Below are 20,715 nucleotides of genomic sequence, written 5' to 3' on the forward strand. Positions count from 1 at the left end.
TAATATTTCTGTTCGGTACCTATGAATGGATATCTGCTTGACAGCACCCTAATAAGGCCAGTTCTGCCTTTTAAGATAATGCTTAAATAATTGTGACCAGGAAAGGGGGACAAATCCCACCTGCAGCTCCTGCATATGGGACACAAAACTCACTGTCCTTTGCTGTAATGGATGAGAGCTGTGTATCCATCCGTCCCTTGTAGATTTGACCATCCAGGCCCAATATATCCACTTCTTCATGCTAGGAAACACAGAAGAGACTTCAGCTTAACTGTGTAGGGAGACTTTGCAACCAAAGCTTCACTGTAAGCCAGCAACATAATTTCATTGCATCAGACTTAACTATTATTATTGAGTTTTAAATGTTTATTGCATGAGGACCCTACTTGACCCCTTTTGGGTAGCAGACTTGCCAGACTGCAACCTAGAGGTCTATGCAGCTGAACAGCAGGGAGCATCTCCCTACTGCTCAGCTGTTTCGGGCTGTCTTCTGCAGTGCCTTTAAAGTTTAAAGGAACTGCACAAGACAGACCAAAACAACTGAGCAATGGGGAGCAGGCTGTTCCCCACCACCCAGCTGTTTTTGTGACTTTTGCTGGGAACAGAAAGCAGGGGTTTAAAGGAATGTGGGGTCCCTTAAATCCTTGCTTTCTGCTCTATCCACAAACTGCTTTAAAAGTTAGCTATGAATGGATATCTGCTTGACCACACTAGGCCCTTGCCTAGTTATATCAGTTCACGAACTGCAAAATTCGTGACGAATTTTGGAATACCACCACGTCATGGAGAAGGGCCTGGGAAAAACAGATCGATGATCTACACCAGAGGAAACAGATTTGAAATATGCCATGGAGACCTGAGTACTAATACATTGTCCAAGGGAACACGAAAAGAAAAGGGGATATGAGAGAAGATGGTGAGGCTGAGGGGACCAAAATGAGGGTTGTAGGATAAATTGTCGGCATATGAGTTCAACAGTACGGGAAGAGGATTATGGATTTTTTTTAAAGGAGCTAGACAAAGACATGAAGGGCAAGAGTATCTGTGGCTGTTATTCAATATAATGGGAGCATCCTGATGGTCAGCCTGCCCCAGGCCTTCATCTGTTGCAAGCGAAGAGTCACTACCCTCGCTGTATGTTCTGTAGCTTCTGACACAAAGAATACTGGGGCTAGTACTTAGCGGTGGTTTGACCTAAGAAAGATGACCGTGGCTTGGATCCTGCTGAGGATTTCTGCAGACAGAAAGGGTGATGTTCTGGCTAATTTGTCCCCTGCCATTGCACATCTCCAACTGGGCCCCCCTCTTGCTGTTCTCATGGGTCTCCTGTCCCCTAGGAGGAGCATTTCAGAGGGCATTTTGGGCTACAGTGGGAGGGTAGAGATGAAGGAACCACATCCCACAGGTGGAAATCCCTTCTGTCTGCAGAAATTACCGGTGGATCCCAGCCATTGTATCTTAAATCCCCTTTTGCCGTCAAGAGGAGTGTAATCAAAATGTACAAAGAAAAGTGGAGCAAAAAAGAAAATTTGTTTTTCAGATGCCTGCTGTTAGATCAAAGCTAGAAGAGCTGATAGCACTTGAAACATGGCCTTGATCGTGCATTCCCAAAGGATGGCCCCATGTCAGCCCGCAGCCCAGACATCAAAGAGTCTTGTTTTTATTGTCGGCTGATTTTATGTTGTGAGCCGCCCTGAACCCATTGTTTTGGAGTAGGGCAGGGTATAAATTTAATAAATAAAAATATTAAATAAATTTAAAAAAATTAATAACAAAACAAAAATAAAATAAAACAAATCTGCTGTGGCATCTACTTTCTGAGGCCACAGCATCTGGGGAAGTGGGATGTAGCATGCAAAAGCTTATGGAACAATACATTTGCTTGTGGTTAAGGTGCCATAAGACTCTGCTGTTTTCCCTTTCTTGCAGGGACAATGCGCAACCGTCAGTCCTGCTGTTGGAGAAGACTGCACAGAGTCATTTAAAAATCTGATTTAATTGTCATTTTGATAATGTACTATTCTCTTTTTAAAGGAAGGGAAGTGAGGTTAGAACACCAACTTGTCCAACATCAGCAAACATGTCCTGGATAACCTTCTTGGTACATCTGGTATCTTTTGTCACTGCTCTTCCAGTTTTGAGCTTCATATCTTCCTTGTTCATATGAGCTTCCTCCTCTCAGAATTTTACTTACCTTTTTGATGTTCTAAAAATAACCCTAAATGTGCCAAAAAAGGAGAAGGGAAAAACCTATATATGGGATTATAAAATAGGCCAGTTTCAGTTTTGGCTAAAATAAGGGAGCAAAAGATATTAGCAAGGTTTCTAAGTGAATGAGTCCAAGTTGGGCAAATGCACCAGAAAAAGAACAGAGACGTCAATAATAAAGAAGAGGGTGGGATTATGACCAGGAAAGGGGTAAGCGCATCCGTTCAGACCAATTGCAGCTAAAATTCCTACCTTGTGAACACAGACCAAGTTTTCATGTGAAAAACAGAATACAAAGTAAGGCACTGTAGAGGCCCAGAGTATGGCAAAATGCAAGCGGTGCCTCCTTCCTTAGTGATTTTTGCTACAAGATTATGCAGAGAAACTGCAAGCCAGTATATAGCCTCAGGCTTTAAGGCCAACCGTCCCTGACCTCCTTCCCATCCATTACCTTCATCATTGCCAGCATGGTGTTTTCTTCTGGATGTACTGGAGGCATACACTGGGCTAACTGCTGCAGTCGGCCGTAGCGCCTGTACGGATACGTGAGGGTGTGGCTGCCTCCACAGTGACGAGGCACGCTTACATAGCCGTAGTCTGTCATCTCGGGAGTTCTCTCACTGTTAAGAATCGAGGGTCAACATTTCACACTTGGCAAAATAAAACAACCCAGATTGCCTTGGAGCCCGGTCAGCTACACTGACCTGATTTCTGCAGGACTAAAAAAGGTAAAGGTTCCCTTGCTCGAAAGCCAGTCGAGTCCGACTCTAAGGTTGCGGTGCTCATCTCCGTTTCAAAGCCGAAGAGCCAGCGCTGTCCGAAGACGTTTCCTTGCTCATGTTGCCGGTATGACTAAACACCAAGGCGCACGGAACGTTGTTACCTTCCCACCAAAGTGGTACCTATTTATCTACTTGCAATTTCTTGCTTTCGAACTGCTAGGTTGGCAGGAGCTGGAACTAGAGACAGGAGCTCACTCCGTCATGCGGCACACTCGGGTCTCGAACTGCTGAACTACTGACCTTCCACAGCCTGCAGTTCAGCGTCTTAACCACTTGAGCTACCGCAGCTCCTCTGCAGGACTGCACTCACATATAAAATTTAAAAGTCCAGAGAGGCAGTGACACAGCCTGAATGATAGGACTGGCTTTGTTTCCTCCTGCTGTGCCACAAGGTATCTCTAATGCTTTGTAATGAGGGATGCCATCACTGTGCAGCCAAGGGCAGCAGTGCCTACATAACCTGGAGGAAAAAGGCCTGCTGGGTGGGAGCCCCTGCCACAGCTATTCACCAATGGTGGTGGTAGACTAGAGGGTAAGAGGGTCACTTCTGAAGTGTGACAGCACAAGGGTTGTCTCTCCTGTCTTCTTTAGAACCTCTGACTGTTCTGAGACTCAAAATGCGTTTATCGCCAGCCCACGCCTACCAGGGAAATAACCTCTGGCCCACTCACTGCCCAGCTAGCTAAAGGTGCAACGTGCAATAGCAGAAAGCTGAGTGTCCTTCTGGGGTGTGTGTGGCTATAACAGCACAGTCGAGCAGCAAATATGCTCCTTAAGGCAAAGGGGGCAGAGCAATCCACCCAAAACAAGCTGACCTCAGCCCTTGCCTAGTGATATATTTATAATAAATGTTCTTTTCAAATGTGGCTAGCACAATTAGCACTATTCAACAATACTCCCTGTTTCTTTAACCGCACTCACCAGGCAAGTGATGCAGCCAAGCTTCTTCTACCCTGCTCCTTGCATACCTTCACTTGGGTTCACAGCTCTCTTGCTGAAGAAGCGGGATTCCTGTGTTAGCCTCAACAGCAGGGGAGAAGGTGGCTGAAGGCACCAGATTGTGGCTGCAGGGAATAGGCAGGAAAGACCTGGCAAGCCCAGGTATGCTAGTAGTTCTGGGTGTTTTTGTTACATTTTTATGCTGCACTTAACGGTTTTACAGGATATCAGTATTTTATTATTTAGGTCAGCTGCCTTGTGTCTCATTTTGGAAAGAAGGGTAAGATTAAAACTTTAGAAATAGATCAGCAACAGGGAACAAGCCAAATATCACTGTCAGGCGGCCTGGGATTAGACTTCTGGCCAAGCACTTCTGAAATGCTGACTTCTATAGTTTATATCTATTCTTACAGCTCAAAGGGCTCTGCTTTCTTTTCCTTGCATTTACATGTCACACACTGCTGTATGGTTGCCAATTGCAGGTTGGGAAATTCCCAGAGATTTGGGAGTGGAACCTGGGGAGTGTGGGGGTGTAAGGCCACAGAGGTCATCCTTCAAAGGAGCACTCCCTTCAGGGGATTCGATCTCTGTGGTCTGGAGATCAGTTGTAATTCCAGATCCCCAGGCCCCACCTGAAGAAGAAGAGTTGGTTTTATACCCCACCTTTCACTACCTGAAGGAGTCTCAGAGCTGCTTACAATCTCCTCCCCCTCCCCACAACAGACACCCTGTGAGTAGGTGGGGCTGAGAGAGCTGCTCTTGAGAGAACAGCTCCGAGAAAGTAGTGACTGATCCAAGGTCACCCAGCTGGCTGCATGTGGAGAAGTGCGGAATCAAATCCAATTCTCCAGATTCGAGTCCACCACTCTTAACCCCTATACCAAACTGGCCCCAACCTGGAGGCTGGCAGCCCTACAAACTTGTGTGTGTGGGGGTTATTGTCACACAAAATTTTTCTCACAATAATATTTCAGAACATGCAACTTGTCAGATCCATTTCCTAAGAAAGCAATAAGTACGAAGCCACTCCATAGGGCCTGGTAGGAGACAAACTGCACTATCAGGTGCACAGTCAACACACATCAGTAACCTGCAGTGATTTAGACAGTGAGGAAAAAGGGAAAGAGCTGAGAAACTTCCCCCAAGTTAGCATCTGGACAAGGGGGCTTCTTCCTACATAACAAGGCAGGCAGAAAAATGAGAAGCGAAAGAGCAGGAATAGAAAGCAAAACAAAACGACAAGTTAAGATAAACGCAAGTGAGTATAAATGACTGTGCACTGGAACAGCTGGTCACAGAAGCCAACCAGAGGGGTAGTGATCTTGAACCCGGTTCTGAGCAGGGCTCAAGCCCTGGTGAGGGATGTAGAGGTTGTTACACCAGCTGGGAACAGTGCCCACAGCGCTATTAAGTTCAGCATTCAGGTCAATGGAAAGTTACCCCTGAAGTCCAAAACTGTAACATTTGATTTCAAAAGTGGGACTGTTACAATAATGAGGGAAATAGTAAAAAGGAAGCTGAAGGGGAAACATATAAGAGAGTCAAATCCATAGAGGATGCCTGGAGGCTATTTAAAACCACGCTATTTGAAGCCCAAATAGAATGCATTCCACAGGTCAGGAAAGGCACTGGCCAAGTCTAAAAGAAGGTCTGTGTGATTAACACCACAAGTCAAGGAAGCTATAAAAAGTCAAGAGGCTTCTTTTTAAAAAGTGTAAGGTCTGTCCCAATGAATTGAAAAGGAGGGACCACAGGCTCTGGCAAAAGAAATGTAAGTCAGTAATTAGGCATGCAAAAAGAGATTTTGAGGAGCGGGTTGCTAAAAGCATCAAGACAAAACAATAAACATTTAAAAAAATATATCCAGAGCAGGAAGCCAGCCAGAGAAGCAGTGGGGCCTTTGGATGACAAAGGAATAAGGGGATTGCTAAAGGAAATGGGGAAATGGCTTTTTTGCTCCTGTGTTCACTGTGGAAAGTGTGGGGCACATACCCATGACACAGCCCATATTTTCAGGAAGGGAGTTCTAGACCCACTGGACAAATTAAAAGCCGCTAGTCTCCAGGTCCTGATGGAATACTCCCAAGAGTTCTTAAGGAATTCAGATGTGAGATAGTTGATCTACGTAACCTATCACTAAATTCAGCCCTGTACCAGAAGACTGGGGAGTAGCAAATGTTATAACAATTTTTTAAAAGGGATCCAGAGGACAGCCAGGAAATTGCAGACCAGTCAGCCTAATGTCTGACCTAGGCAAATTGGTAGAAACTGTAATTAAAGCTAGAATTTGTTAGGCATATAGAGGGACAAAGCCTGCTGAGGGAAAACCATCTGCAAAGGGAAGTCCTGCCTCACCAGCCTTTTGGAGTTATTTGAAAAAGTGAACAAGCGTGTAGACAACAGTGACTTGGACTTTCAAAGGCTTGACAAGGTACCTCACCAAAGATTCCTGAGTAAACTTAGCAGTCATGGGATAAGAGGAAGGGTTCTCTTATAGACTGAAAACTGGTTAAATGACAGGAAGCAAAGAGTAGGAATCAATGGACAGTTCTCACAATGGAGGGAAGTAAGGAGTGGGGTGCCACAAGGATTGGTATTGTGGCCGGTACTATTTAATTTATTCATAAATGTTCCGGAACTAGGGGTTAGTAGTGTAGTGGCCAAATTTGCAGATGACACAAAATTATTCACGATGGCGCAAACCAAGGCTGACTGTGAAGAGCTCCAAGGGGACCTCCACAAACTGGGTGAGTGGGCGACAACGTGGCAAATGAAGTCCACTGTTGGTAAGTGTAAAGTGATGCAAATCAGGAGAAAAAAAATCCCAATTTCAAGTATAGGCTAATAGGACATAAACTTACTGAGCCTCAGAGGGGAAAAGTTCTTGAGGTCGTAGTGTCAAACTCTGCTTCGTTTGCCATAGTTATAGGGGGAAGGGGAATTCCTGAGGGGTGTGTGGGTATGAGAGTGGCACCATTGTAGCAGCTATCGTAACTCTTCCCAAGACATTCCTCTCCACAGAGATGACCCTGAAGCAAACTCTGTGCTAGCCTCACTGTCTTAGATAACGGGACTGGGAACTTACAGGTGGGCGTAGATGTTAACAGCTTAGGCAGGATGGCTGAGTGAGACAAAGAGCGCCAGCCAGCAGGTCTGAAAGTCTCCAGTGCAAGAATCTGTGAGACCTTCCTCCCCCCTCTTCTATTTGACTGTTACCATAATCAATCCGGGGGGGGGGGACGCAGATCAGGGTACGAGCCCTAATTGATTTGGGGTGTACCTAGGACTTAATTAGCCCTGTCATAGTAATGGCCTTGGGGGCCAAAGTACATAAGTTATAGGAGCCCATAGTATTTTCCCAGATGGACAGAACACCAATGAGGGGGGAGGCCTGCCAATACTGCACTGTTCACTTATTGTTGGGGGAGGCCTCTCACTGGGAGCTACGCTCTTTTGTGGTGAACCCCTCCACAAAGTTCTCTATGGTGCTTGGGAGCCCATGGCTTCAGGCCCATGATCTGTATGTCCAGTGGAGTATGGGGACTTCAACATTTCTCGACCCCGGATGCAAAGAGCATATCTGGAACGTGGACTGGGGAGAAGAGCCACCTCCCATAGCTGAGCATGTGTCTAGCGTGGGAAGAGTTAAATCTGATCCCTCCTGAATACCGAGACTTGGCCAGGGATTTTGAGGAAAAGGAGGCGGACAAACTACCCCCTCATCGTAAAACAGCCTCTGCAATTGACATATTGCCGGGACATAAAATGCCCAAAGGGAAAATCTATTCCATGAGCCCAGCAGAGGAGGAATTACAACGGTTCATTGATAAAAAATCTGGCCAGGGGGTTCATCCAGCCAGTAGCCTCCCCATTTCCTGGGCCAGTGTTATTCCAGAAAAAGAAAGATGGGGGGTTGAGGTTGTGCATGGACTACCAGGGGTTGAATGCAGTGTCTATGTCGAATGCCTGCTCCCTCCCCCTCATCAAAGACTTGCTCGCTGAGGCCTTGTGGAGCTGGATCTTTACCAAACTAGATTTGAGAGATGCATACTTGAGAGTACGCATAGCAGGGCTCTTTTTGTAGCAGGTACTCATTTGCATATTAAGCGACACACCCCTAATGTAGCCAGTCCTCCAAGAGCTTACAGTAGCTCCTGTAAGAAGAGCACTGTAAGCTCTTGGAGGATTGGCTACATTAGGGGTGTGTGGCCTAATATGCAAAGGAGTTCCTGCTACAAAAAGAGTCCTGTAAGGGAGGGGGATGAGCACAAAACAGCATTCAATACCCCCCTGGGACAGTTTGAGTACTTGGTGATACTGTTTGGCTTGGCTGGGGAATCTGGGGTGTTCATGAACTCAATCAATGAAGTGTTGCACAAGCACCTGTACAAAGGGGTCCTGGTTTATCTGGATGATAGCTTGATTTATTTGCAAGATAAGGAGTCACTTGTCAAGTTGGTGCGGGATGTCCTAAAAATCCTCTATGTGAACCACCTGTTTGTCAAACTTTCCAAGTGCAAGTTCCACAGAGAGGAGCTGGATTTCCTTGGATACTGCATCTCTGGGAAAGGGCTGGGCATGGAGGCCCTGCAGACTTGGCGCCAACTATAGTCCTTCCTGGGGTTTGCCAATTTCTATCGACCGTTCATCCCCAATTTTGCCCAGGTCACTCTTCCCCTCACCAACTTCCTGAAAACAAAGGGGAAGGGGTCTGACAGTCAGAAGCCGAGTAGCCACTTGGCGTGGTCCCCCAAGCGCCAGCAAGCATTTGAGCGCTTAAAAACTTTATTCAACTCAGAACCCATTTTGCACCACCCCGATGCGACTAAACAATTTGTGGTGCAAGTGGATGCTTCAGATGTGGCTATGAGGGGAGCAATCTTGCAGGGGGGAGGGGGGAACCTACACTCCTTGGCGTATGTGTCAGAAAAGTTCTCCAGCACCGAAAGGAACTGGGCATTGTGGGATAAAGAGACGGCTGTCATCAAGTTGGCACTGACAACCTGGAGACATTGGCTGGAGGGGGCCTGGGTCCCTTTCGAGGTTTGGACTGATCATAAAAACCTAGAGGCACTCAAAGCCCCTTGGCACCTAAACGCCAAACAGCTAAGATGGGCGGAGAGAACAAACCAAGTGTTAGAACAATTTGTGAGATGCTTTATAAACCATCAGCAAAATGATTGAGTAGACCTGCTTCTGTTTGCAGAGTACAGCTATAACAATTCGGTACACAGGTCAATAGGTATGTCCCCATTCAAAGCAGTACACGGATACAAAGGGGGACCTCTCCCCCACTTTAGAACCCAAGGACCCAAGGCCGGGGGATGCCCAGACGTGGTGGACTAAAGTGACCCAAGGGTGGTCAACCCTCCAGCAAACTCTAACCAAAGCAAAAGAGGATTACAAGCATTACGCTGACAAAGGGAGGGGCCTTGAATGGGAAATAAAAGCCAGGAGACTCAGTGTATATCTCCACAAGAAATCTCAAGGGACTGCAACCAGGGGAAAAACTGAGATGGAAATATGTGGGCCCTTTCAAAGTTGTGCGCCTCATTATTAAAGTGACTGTTGAACTGCCCAAAAGCCTCTTTACATTTTAGTCTACTGGAGAAAGATCCTGGACCCTTGAAGTTGAAACCACGTCCTCCAGCTCCTCCTCCCCTGGTTGTGGACGGAGAGGCCCATCAAGAAGTAGAGGACATTCTAGATTCTAAAATTAAACAGGGTTGGCTGTATTATTTCATTAAATGGAAGGAATTTGATCTGAGTCATAATGAATGGGTGGAAGCTAAGCATGTCAATGCTGCAAAATTAGTGCATGCTTTTCATATGCGGCACCCCCTCAAGCCGGGAGGGTGAATGGGCTTTGGTGGGGGGCAGAACGTCAAACTCTGCTTCATTTGCCATAGTTATGGGGGAGAAGGGGAATTCTTGAGTTGTGTGTGGGCACGCGCACGCGGGTATGAGAGTGGCACCATTGTAGCGGCTATCGTAACTCTTCCCAAGACATGCCTCTCCACGGAGACGACCTTGAAGCAAATTCTGTGCCAGCCTCACTGTCTTAGATAATGGGACTGGGAACTTACAGGTGGGCATAGATGCTTAGACGGGGCGCCTGAGTGAGACGATTGGATGAACGGGGCGGGGGAATCACATTTGAATTGTCTATATCTGTAGAGGTTACTGCCAAAACCCTCAGTTCGGACATGGTACTGTTCTAACCTGGATCATGCTGCTATCTCAATAAACAAATCACTGCCAAAGAGTCTCTTGACCAGGAGTCTGACACGTAGCAGATAGCTCAATGAAAGTGTCAGCCCAGTGTGCTGCAGCAGTGAAAAAAGGCAAATTCTATGTTAGGGATTATTAGGAAAGAGATTGAGAACAAAATAGCTGCTATTGTAATGCCCCTGTATAGACCTATGTTGCGGCCTCAGTTGGAATACTGTGTACAGTTCTGGTCACAGTATCTCAAAAAGTACATTGCAGAGCTTGAAAAAAGTACAGAGGAGGGCAACCAAGATGATGAGGGGGTTGGAGCACCTTCTCTATGAGGAAAGGCTGAAGAGTCTGGGACTTGCTGTTTAGAAAAGAGATGACTAAGGGGGGACATGAGAGATGCATGGGATGGAGAGAGCTGACAAAGAGAATTTTTTCTCCCTTCCCCAAAACACTAGAACTTGAAGGCATCCAATGAAGCTGATGGGCAGTAGGTTCAGGATGGACAAAAGGAAATATTAGTTTATGCAGAGAGTGATTAAAATGTAGAATTCACTGCCAGAGGATGTAGTGATGGCCACGGGAATAAACAGCTTTAAAAGGGGATTAGATAGATTCATGGAGGATAAGTCACAATTGTCTACTAGCCATGGTGACTGAAGGGAACCTCCATATTCAGAGGCAGTAATCCTCTAAATTCCAGGGCCAGGAGGCAACATCAAGGGAAGGCAGACTTTACACCCTGTTGCTGGCCATCCAGAGGAACTGGTTGGCCACAGTGTGAGACAGGATGCTGGACTAGATGGACGATTGGTCTGATCCAGCAGGGCTCTTATGTTTTTAAGTTCAACGGAAAGTTCTGATGATAGAAATTTTGGGAGTCTTGACTAAGCCTTGCTGAGGGTAAGCAATGAGCTGTGCCTGCAGTATAAGCTAGTACTAGTTTGCATGATACTATATCCCCCCCCCCCAAAAAAATATTGAAGTCAGTCTGCAGACTTAAGTAAATATACTGTGAAATGATAACAATCAAGTCTAACTTGTTTGGCAGACCCATTAAATCCTGAGCCTGTTTGGAATTCCAGAATTCATTACCTATGCAGCAAGTCAACCCACTAAATATTTGTGCAGTCGTCCCAACCACACACCTGTAAGTATGTTAAAGAGAAACACATAAAGGGTTGTTCTGGACAGGACCACATCTCTGCGTAGAAGTCAATTCTTTGTAGGGATTTGCATCAAGCCCGCACACAGCCTATTATGTAGCATGACAGCACACGCAGGACATACGTATGAGGAAACAGGTTTCCCACTGAAAGCAGAGACAGAGATGGCCTCCACACAGGATTCATGAAAATTCACACACAAAAGTGACTTCCTTGTGGGAAACAGCTGAGAGAAACTTCACGGTGGCAGCAAAGGAAATCCAGTAAGTATTTTCTTTTCCTGCTGTACTTGTAAGGACTTGACTTGACTGACTCACAGCTGGCATCTTGCAAGGCTTATGTTTCTCACTTTGCAATGGCTTCAGATATTTACTTGGGTAAGAACCACATTGAATAGAAGTCCCTGTTTATTAAATCTAATGCATGGGGCTGTGCAGGCAGATATGCCCTTCTGCTGTGCCTCTGCCCTAAGCTTTCTGGGAGACCTTTGCCTCCCATCTCTTGCACTGTTTCAGAGCTTTTCTCCTACCGTTTGCTATACTGGCTGGACCCGAGACACTGGGACTGCAGTAAATCCCTGATCATCTGGGTGTTGCCCTTCGGTGTTCCACCATAATGGCTCTGCACCTTCTGTATCTCCATGAGCATCTTGGAATGGATGCGCCGTAGCTTGTTGAGACTCGCCGCCTTCTCTAACGCATCAAAGCGAAAACCAGGTCCTAACTTCAGACTGGGGTGGGGAGGGGTGGGGTGCAGTGAATTTGGTGCAGCCACAAGCAAAAAGAAGAAGAAGAAAAGAGAGAAGTATCCAGAGAAGGGGAATGGAAAGGAGAAATCACACTGTTAAGCATGGCTGTGGCTCCTGGCGTGCCTTGCTCATCTTAATATTCCTTTTTGTAAGCAAGTGTAGGAAGAACCACCTAGAGCGTTTGCATGGAGTTGTGCAACCCAGAATGAGATAATCAGGCTGGCTCTTATAGAGAGCAAAGCCTGCTACACTGACAAAGCCAAGGGCATTCTTACATTTAGTTAGACATATTCTATGTCGAGGAGGCTACAGATATAACAAACAAACAGGTGGTGGGAGGGCATCACATGCATTCAACTGCACTGCTGCCATTTAGCATATTGTAACAAAAAGGACCCAGCTCAAAAGCCAATGCTTTTCCTTAATTTTGCTTTGCCGGGCAAGTGATATTCAGGCTTGTATGTTGGTCTGTACACCCCCCTCCCCCCCGCCGCCTTTTTCTTTCCTCCCTGTGGCCATTTCAAGCTAGTGATGTTTTGCATCTGGTCACTATTCTATATCTGTTCCATCTCATTACCAAAAACCTCTTAAGAGTCGCACATTTTTTTTCTATCACCCCCCCCCACCAAGAGTAGCCCCCCTCCTCTTCATACTTGCGGCTGATTTGCCGTATTTGTTCCAATTCATAAACCATGTAAGGTCGGAGGGACTGGTGAGCAGGTAACCCTGGAACAGCAGGCAGTGTCGTGATGTGCCTGTCGAGACAACACACACAGAGAGACAGACAGGCTAAGCAACAGCAAAACAGAGGCAAAGAATAGGCAGATCCTGGTTCACTGACTGAAAGCCACATCAGCCAGCTTCAAGTCCCATACAGAGCCTACGAACCCACCCTATGCCCATATTAATGTAAGTACACAGGCAACATAAGCCCAACATCCCAGTACTTACGGGCCAGGCACCACCATTTCCAAAGGCCGGTCACAAGAAATACAGTGGAAATGAGCCAGTAGTCTCCTGTTTGGGTGGAACATAAGAACATAAGAGAAGCCAATGCTGGATCAGGCCAATGGCCCATCCAGTCCAACACTCTGTCACACAATGGCCAAAAAATACCAGGTGCCATCAGGAGGTCCAGCAGTGGGGCCAGGACACTAGAAGCCCTCCCACCGTTGCCCCCCCCCAAGCACCAAGAATACAGTGCATCACTTGCCCCAGACTGAGAGTTCCTATCTATACCTTGTGGCTAACAGCCACTGATGGACCTCTGGTCCATATGCTTATCTAATTCCCTCTTGAAGCCGTCCATGCTTGTAGCCACCACCACCACCTCCTGTGGCAGTGAATTCCATGTATTAATCACTCTTTGGGTGAAGAAGTACTTCCTTTTATCTGTTCTAACCCGACTGCTCAGCAATTTCATTGAGTGCCCACGAGTGGAAAAGATCGGGCAGTGAAGAGCCACGGGATATTCAGCTGTGTCATTAGTGTGATGGCTACTCCGTGATGGCTCTCAGCATTTAAGCTGAACCAGGTGTAAGTAGCAAACATAGTCTGCATATACTGTTTTACAGATTGGAGGATAACAGGTTTGCAACTGGGAGCAGAAAATGAAGTACAACCTGTGCCTCTCCAACAGTGTTGGCAGTCAGACCGCAGGACAGGTTTCCGAGGTTTGTCCATGACGGGCACAATCACAGTTTGTGTTCATGCTTGTGTACCCGTCTCGCTTCTTCTCTCATGCACAGCATGTCTGAAAACTTCTTTTTGCGAAGCCTACTCTTCACTCAAGAAGAGGAAAGCGTGGGGTGCCAAGCATGATCAAAAGCTGTGTTCATTTCCATCTAGAGCTCCCCACTCTCTCCACGGGAGAGATGCTTGAGTCACTTCCCACACATGACAGGGAAGGCAAGGAAAGAAGAATGCACAAACCATTTCCCCTTCTCCCTTTCTCAATGCTAGGTAATATATGAATGACCTCAGAAATATTGAGCCCAGGTAACAATATGTATTCCAGCAGGGGTTTGACATGCATATCCCAACACCTGGATGTCACAAATGTAAAATGTGATCAGTTTTCAAAGAGTGGGGCAAGATTTAAACAGCAACAGCTTCAAATCTGCTGTTCTTTGGGGATCACCCTGGAGGTAGAACTGGAAATAGGTGAGCACACAGTCCTCTGTATGGGGAAACATGCTTCTTGTCATCCAGGGTCTGTTTGCATTTTATTTCTCCATTCGTTCCAGTGCAATGTTTGATTCAAGAAAGGAAAGAGACATTATAGGCAAAGCGACCCACAGGACCAAGCGCAGGCAGCGGACAGGCCTTGCTGTCGGATCTGGTTTGCATCTTGCATAACAGGCATATTGTACAGGGCTGCTCATTGTGCCATTTGCCAATCAGGGATGCTATAGGAGCAGGTGGATAGCATTTCTAAGGCAGAGTGCAATGCAGGTGAGTAAAGCCACCCACAGACTGTGCAGGAAACAGGCTTATATTTTTAGTAACTAACTTTGGCCCATGTGCCCACACACTAAGCGCCAACACCCTCTGGTGGTGACATATAGGTAACACAACTTGCAACCGTGGGAACAAGCAATGCCCATTTATAACTCGAGTGGGCCATTCCTTCTTAACAGACATCTGAAAGGTGAAGAAAAGCGGTACATGCAGCTGTCAGCAATGTTCCCTCTAAGCTGTGGAGTTTTGTGAGCAAAAATTCTACTTTGTGAGCTACTGGCATTAAAGTTGTGAGCAGTTGATTTGGCTGTTGTATAAATTAGTTTGCTCTAAAGCCATCCTTCCTGAGCTATGAAAAAAATGTGTGAGCTGGAGGCTAAAAAAATATGAGCTAGCTCACACTAACTCAGCTTAGAGGGAATACTGGCTGTCAGCCAGAAGGGTGATGGAATGGCTAAAGATGCCTGCTGATGGGACTTCAATGTTTCCATGTAGGCTATGTACACCTGCTCAAACTTCAAATGGAGGTTGCTGCAATAATATACTTCTCACTCCCAACCCCCACTAGCTCATCCAACTCTCCTGTGGTAGAAGCATGTAAGCTGTTGGTGTGGTTGTCAACAGCTCCTTCCATATAATCACTGGAGACAACGGACATGATCCCGCCGCCACCATGCCAATACACTTTTATGTTTTTGTTTTGTTTTAAAACTGTATTTTTATTGGATGTCTCAGGCTGTCTGACTGCACTGTTTTATGTTTTGTAGTCTTATCTTGAGTCCCAGTGAGAAAGGTGGGCTATAGATAAAGTAAATAAATGAGTAAGCACAGTAAGGGAGCTGCGGTGGCTCAAGTGGTTAAGACGCTGAACTGCAGACTGTGGAAGGTCGGTAGTTCAGCAGTTCGAGACCTGAGTGCTGCATGATGGAGTGAGCTCCCATCTCTGGTCCCAGCTCCTGCCAACCTAGCAGTTCGAAAGCAAGAAATTGCAAGTAGGTAAATGGGTACCACTTCAGTGGGAAGGTAACAGTGTTCCGTGTGCCTTGGTGTTTAGTCATGCCGGCCACATGACCACGGAAACGTCTTTGGACAGCACTGGCTCTTCGGCTTTGAAACAGAGATGAGCACCGCAATTGTTAACGTAACATACATTTAAATAACAAAAGGACTCGAAAGCCAGTCGAATCCGACTCTAGGGTTGCGGTGCTCATCTCCGTTTCAAAGCCGAAGAGCCAGTGCTGTCCGAGTCGGATTCGACTGGCTTTCGAGCAAGGGAACCTTTACCTTTACCTTTAAATACAGTAAATAAATGTTTAGTTCTGTAAAGCCTGCTTCTTCATTCAAGTCCTTTATATAACAGTGCACTCTGCCTTCCTTTTCCCCTCCAGCAATGCCCAACCATTTCAGCATCATTCTTAGTCCTTTCTTTCTTTGTAGAATGTTTGCAGGTATGACATGTGCATGTCCTGGTTTTTAAAAGGAGCAAACAGACCAGTCCATCTTCCCCATCGCTACTGTGCCTGTACCTATAACATTCTACTTCTGTAGAAAGAGGGCTAAGCACAAGCACAATACTAACTAAGAATTTGCAAAGACACAGATCAGGGCCTTCCATTTTGGTGGACCACCTTTCCAAGAAGATCTACCCTTTTCTACTCTTTGAGTCACCAATGCAATATTCTTGAAGTCATTCATTGATATTGCCACCTGCTGAGTAGCAAATGTTGTAGACTGCGCTTGTATTATTCTTAATATTGTCGTGATTCTTGTTTTCATGGATTTTTAATCTAGGGTTTCATGCACATTACACAGTCGTTTGAATGCTCTTTGAATTGTTAACGTAACATACATTTAAATAACAAGAGCGATAATAGCATTAAAGAGGAAATTGCTTCCAGCATTTCAAAGCCATTATTTTTTCTGTTTGTACTTTCCCATATTCAGAACAATTTCTGCTCTAAATGGAGATGCTTCTAGGTGACCTAATGGCATGGCAGTAAGTAAGGAGTTAATAATGGATGTTCACAACACTCTGCATTAGAAATGGCAAGCTAAGGCTGAAGGGAACAAAACACTCAAGAAACAGAAACAGGTGAAAATTTTGAAAATCATGGATGGAAGAGAGAGAAGCCTTGCTGATAAAGCATACACTGCCCCAAGGATGGAACAGAACTCATGACGCTCGTAGTGAAAAAGTAAGCAGCAGGAGCCTAAAGAAGACTGAAATGTGGGTCCAGGCCAGCCAAGGCAAGCTCAATACTCTGCCCCACCAATTAATATAAGGATCATTGAAGCATACTCCTGAGTATACCAAGTATACTCCTAAAATAGGTTTGGAAGGTATGCAATTCAGCAGCCTTGCTGAAGCTAACAAGGATGAAACCAGGATGAAAGACCACCTGAGAACTTCATGCATTGACTTCCATGTTGAGAGAAAGGCTAGATGAGAATGGTGTAAAAACAGACACAAACACTTCCCTCAAAGTGTTAGTCGGGGTACAAGCTATAACCCTGAACTTGTCTGGCATCAAAAGACTTAATTTCAAGCATTCAGACTAGGTCAACAGAGATGCCATAAGTGTGGCCGGGCCAATGGGTCATAGGTCAGCAATGTCAAGACTGTCCGGCACTGACTCTCCAGGGCCTCAGAACCGAGATCTTTCTGTGCTCTGTTATTTGGCAGTGCAATCCTAAACCCATTAGTGGATTTACAAGGTTGTAACTATTTAGGATTGCGCCTACGATTAAACAATATGTCAGGGATTAAAGAATATAAATCAAGGGGATTTTGATTTAAATTCTGCACAGTGTCATATACGGTGACACTTTTAACCATGGCAACAATGTGAAAAAGATGTTGCAAGAAACCCATGCCGATGGATGTTACACCAAAAACATCCGCCCGCTGATGTCATAATCTCCCAAAACAAGACATGTCCAGATTTTTTACCTCCGGATCCCAGCGGCTTCATCTCCTTCGTCTTGTGGCACCCTCTCCTTTAGCTGTTTTCGGATGTCCTTCCATCGCTCCTCCAGCTGCTGCCGGAATGGATCCAGTTCCAAACGGTCCAGCTATGAAGACAGGAAATGAGGGGTCAGGAGAAGACCATCTCCAAGGCACTGAGACCAAGGCTGGATTAAGAGTCACACTAGATATGGTTTAGTTTAGGCATCCAGTTAAACTGGTTCCAGGGGGACTCCAGAGAGAAAAGTGGGCTGTTTTCTTTCTGTGGGTGCCTCTGAATTGCCCTGCAGCTCTGCTGTGGACAGCATCTGATTCTCCATCACAACACAAGAGCAGAATGTTCCAGGATAGAAACAAGTTTAAAACAGGAGTAAGCTGCAAGGAAAAAGAAAGTGTGCCTGCTATTCTGGAATGTGTGTAACCCATTCTTCCTACACAGGTTGCAGCCATATTGAGAATACAATGCTGCACCATGACATTTGTAAATCATGTACAATCAGCTCAGTTCTGAAAGGGATGACCCTCTGGTGACCACAGCTTAGTTCTGGGGAGGAATAGGGGTGTGCAAAATAAAAAAAACTGGAGTTAGTTCGGATTTGGGTCTGTTGGTCCAAAAATATTTTTATTTATTTATTATTTATTGGTTGCATTTGTATCTCACCCTCCCCGCAAACAGGCTCAGGGTGGCTTACATTGATCGGTAGAGTGTACCGAATCCACATAAAACATTTAAAACATTTTAAAAACAATCATACAATTAAAGTGCTCTCAGAATAGTCATTCCTTCATTACATTAAGGTGGCGTGCTTTAGAACTTACGGTTTTGGCGTTCGCCATGGCGGCTGCTTCTCCCGATCCTCCGGGAGAGGACTGCCAGAGCCCGTGGTGAGGAGGGGGCGCCATTGCCTGTGCTACCCCTGGAGCCTCTGCAGGAGACTCCTAGCCATGGGGCACAAGAAGGCTCTTCCTCCGGCAACCCTGCCGGCGAAGGGGGCTTTCTCCATGCCCCGAAGATCCCACCACAGAGCGTCCCGAATGGGAATTAGAAGCGCACACCGGAGCAAGCATTTGGTGGCCGAGTGAAGAAGCGCACACCAGAGCAAGCGTTTGGTGACTGAGTGATTTGCAAAGAAAAGCGGATCTAGTGTTGAAATGTGAGTTGAAGTTTAAGCAAGAATCACCAAAAATCTCCCCCGATAAGGAAAAAAATTAAGCGAACTTTGCGTTCATGTAAAAAGGGGGGTGGACTATTGAAGCAAGAGAGACTGAAATTAAAAGCATTTAAGAACTTACCAAGCTGTGCTGGATCAGAGATTGTGAAAACTTGGATAAAGTGTAAACAATCTCAAACATGGCACCCACGAGGAAGGATGAGAAAGACAAACAAGTAAAACCAAAACTTCTTGCCGGAACTGCTGGTCCAGCGAGTCCTGCCCCTAGGCAGGACACAACTACGGAGTTACAAAATATGCTGACGGAAGCATTGCGACCCCTGCTGGAACAACTGACAGCACTGCATAGCAAATTCGACGCACAGCAATTGCAATTGACTGAAATAGCCAAAAAAACATAAAACTGAACAAGAAGTAAAAGAAGTGGATACCAACACCAAAAAGCTTAAAAAACAACTACAGGTGATGGAAAAAAGAGATTGATGGAGGAGTCTCAACTGTCACAGCTACAAATGGAGAGAGCAAGCTATGTTTTAAGATTGCAAGGTGTTCCTGAAGAAAAATCCGAGAATCTGAAACAGACTATGTGTGATGCATTAGGACCTATGGCAGATATAAACGGATACCTTACAAAGCGAAATAGATATGATCTACAGATCGTATCCAGAATTTATAAGAAAAAAATAGTCTGCCTGGGGAAGTGATTATAACATTTTCTAGAAGACAAGTGAGAGATCAAATTCTCAAAGCGACAAATGGATCTACCTTGAAGAGCAAAGACAAAGAAATAAAAGTATTAAAGGACATCCCATTTGAAATAAGAAGGAAGAGGAGGAAATACAGCGACTTGGTGATATTTTTACAAAAGAAAAACATACCCACAGATGGTTAGTACCCGAAGGTACAATCTTCAAATTTATGGATAGGAAAGAAAAAATTGACTCTGTTGAAAAGGCATGGGAATTTCTGCGTCTACATAGTCATCCATCAAAAGAGGTTGAAGCTGAGAAAGAGGACAGCCCCAAAGACAGCGAAGAAGAAGGAGCAGTGGCATCTTCAGACGAGGACTCAGACTCTAAATTAGGGGCAGTTGACCCAAAGACAAGCTATCATTTGAGATAGCCAAAGTATAAAAAATAAGATGTTATCACACTCTGAAAGCTCTTAAAATGTATTGTTACAAGTCTTTTTTTTAAAACCTTTTATTTATACAAAGTTTTTCATAACATTTCATACTTCGTCATATTAGATTACACAAACTTTTAGAGTTGACAGTTCATATTTTCGTCTCAATCCATTTTAGAAAACACAATATATCTTTATCAATCCATTTGACGATCTATCCATTCATATACCCTAAACCACCTCTGTTCTTGACATTTTTGGTCTTTATTTTGTAATATTAAACTCAAATTATCCATTTGCGCTAATTCCATAAGTTTAGTTGTTAATTCCTCTTTTGTGGGTACTTTGTCCGTCTTCCAATTTCTTGCCACTAATATACGGGCCACAGTTACTATATATGCTATCAAATATTTATCTTGTTTTTTATACCCTCTCGGGATTATATTCAATAGGTATATTTCAGGTGAAAATTCAATCTCTATATTCAATATTTCACAGATAATTTTTTGCACCATTTCCCAAAACTTACTTATTTTACAACATTTCCACCACATATGGTAGAATGTCCCCACATTTTTTTTACATTTCCAACATCTGTTGGATGCTTGAGGATAACATTTTGCAATTTTATCTGGGGACCAGTACCATCTGTGATATAAACATTTTATAAATGTTTTCTTTATATGCAATAGCTCTCATGAACTTGGTCGAATGCCATATAGAATCCCATTGCTCATCTTCTACCTGTTTGCCCATATCTTGCATCCATGATATCATGACTGATTTAACATTTTCATCCAGTTCATAATCTTCTAACACAAACCTGTATAGTTTTTGGATTAATTTATCACTAGATGACAGCCATATTTTATCCAAATGATTATTTGTATCTTCGAAACCCCTAATTTTATCTCTACCATATCTATCTTGT

The 20,715-nt window shown here is 45.0% G+C and overlaps 1 protein-coding gene across 1 annotated transcript in view; it reads right to left on the reverse strand.

Moving 5' to 3' along the window:
- Nucleotides 1–20,715, reverse strand: part of QRICH2 (glutamine rich 2) — a 68,647-nt gene that overhangs the window by 3,835 nt on the left and 44,097 nt on the right. Inside the window, exons 13-18 of the mRNA XM_015423997.1 lie at nt 17,473–17,594; nt 13,014–13,079; nt 12,716–12,817; nt 11,844–12,044; nt 2,660–2,822; nt 154–241 (exon numbers count right to left, since the gene is read on the reverse strand). Coding sequence (XP_015279483.1) covers nt 154–241; nt 2,660–2,822; nt 11,844–12,044; nt 12,716–12,817; nt 13,014–13,079; nt 17,473–17,594 — 742 coding nt within the window. The remainder of the gene's footprint in view (nt 1–153; nt 242–2,659; nt 2,823–11,843; nt 12,045–12,715; nt 12,818–13,013; nt 13,080–17,472; nt 17,595–20,715) is intronic.

Source organism: Gekko japonicus, unplaced genomic scaffold, assembly GCF_001447785.1.
Source record: "Gekko japonicus isolate JY-2015 unplaced genomic scaffold, Gekko_japonicus_V1.1 scaffold442, whole genome shotgun sequence".
NCBI classification, from domain to species: Eukaryota; Metazoa; Chordata; class Lepidosauria; order Squamata; family Gekkonidae; genus Gekko; species Gekko japonicus.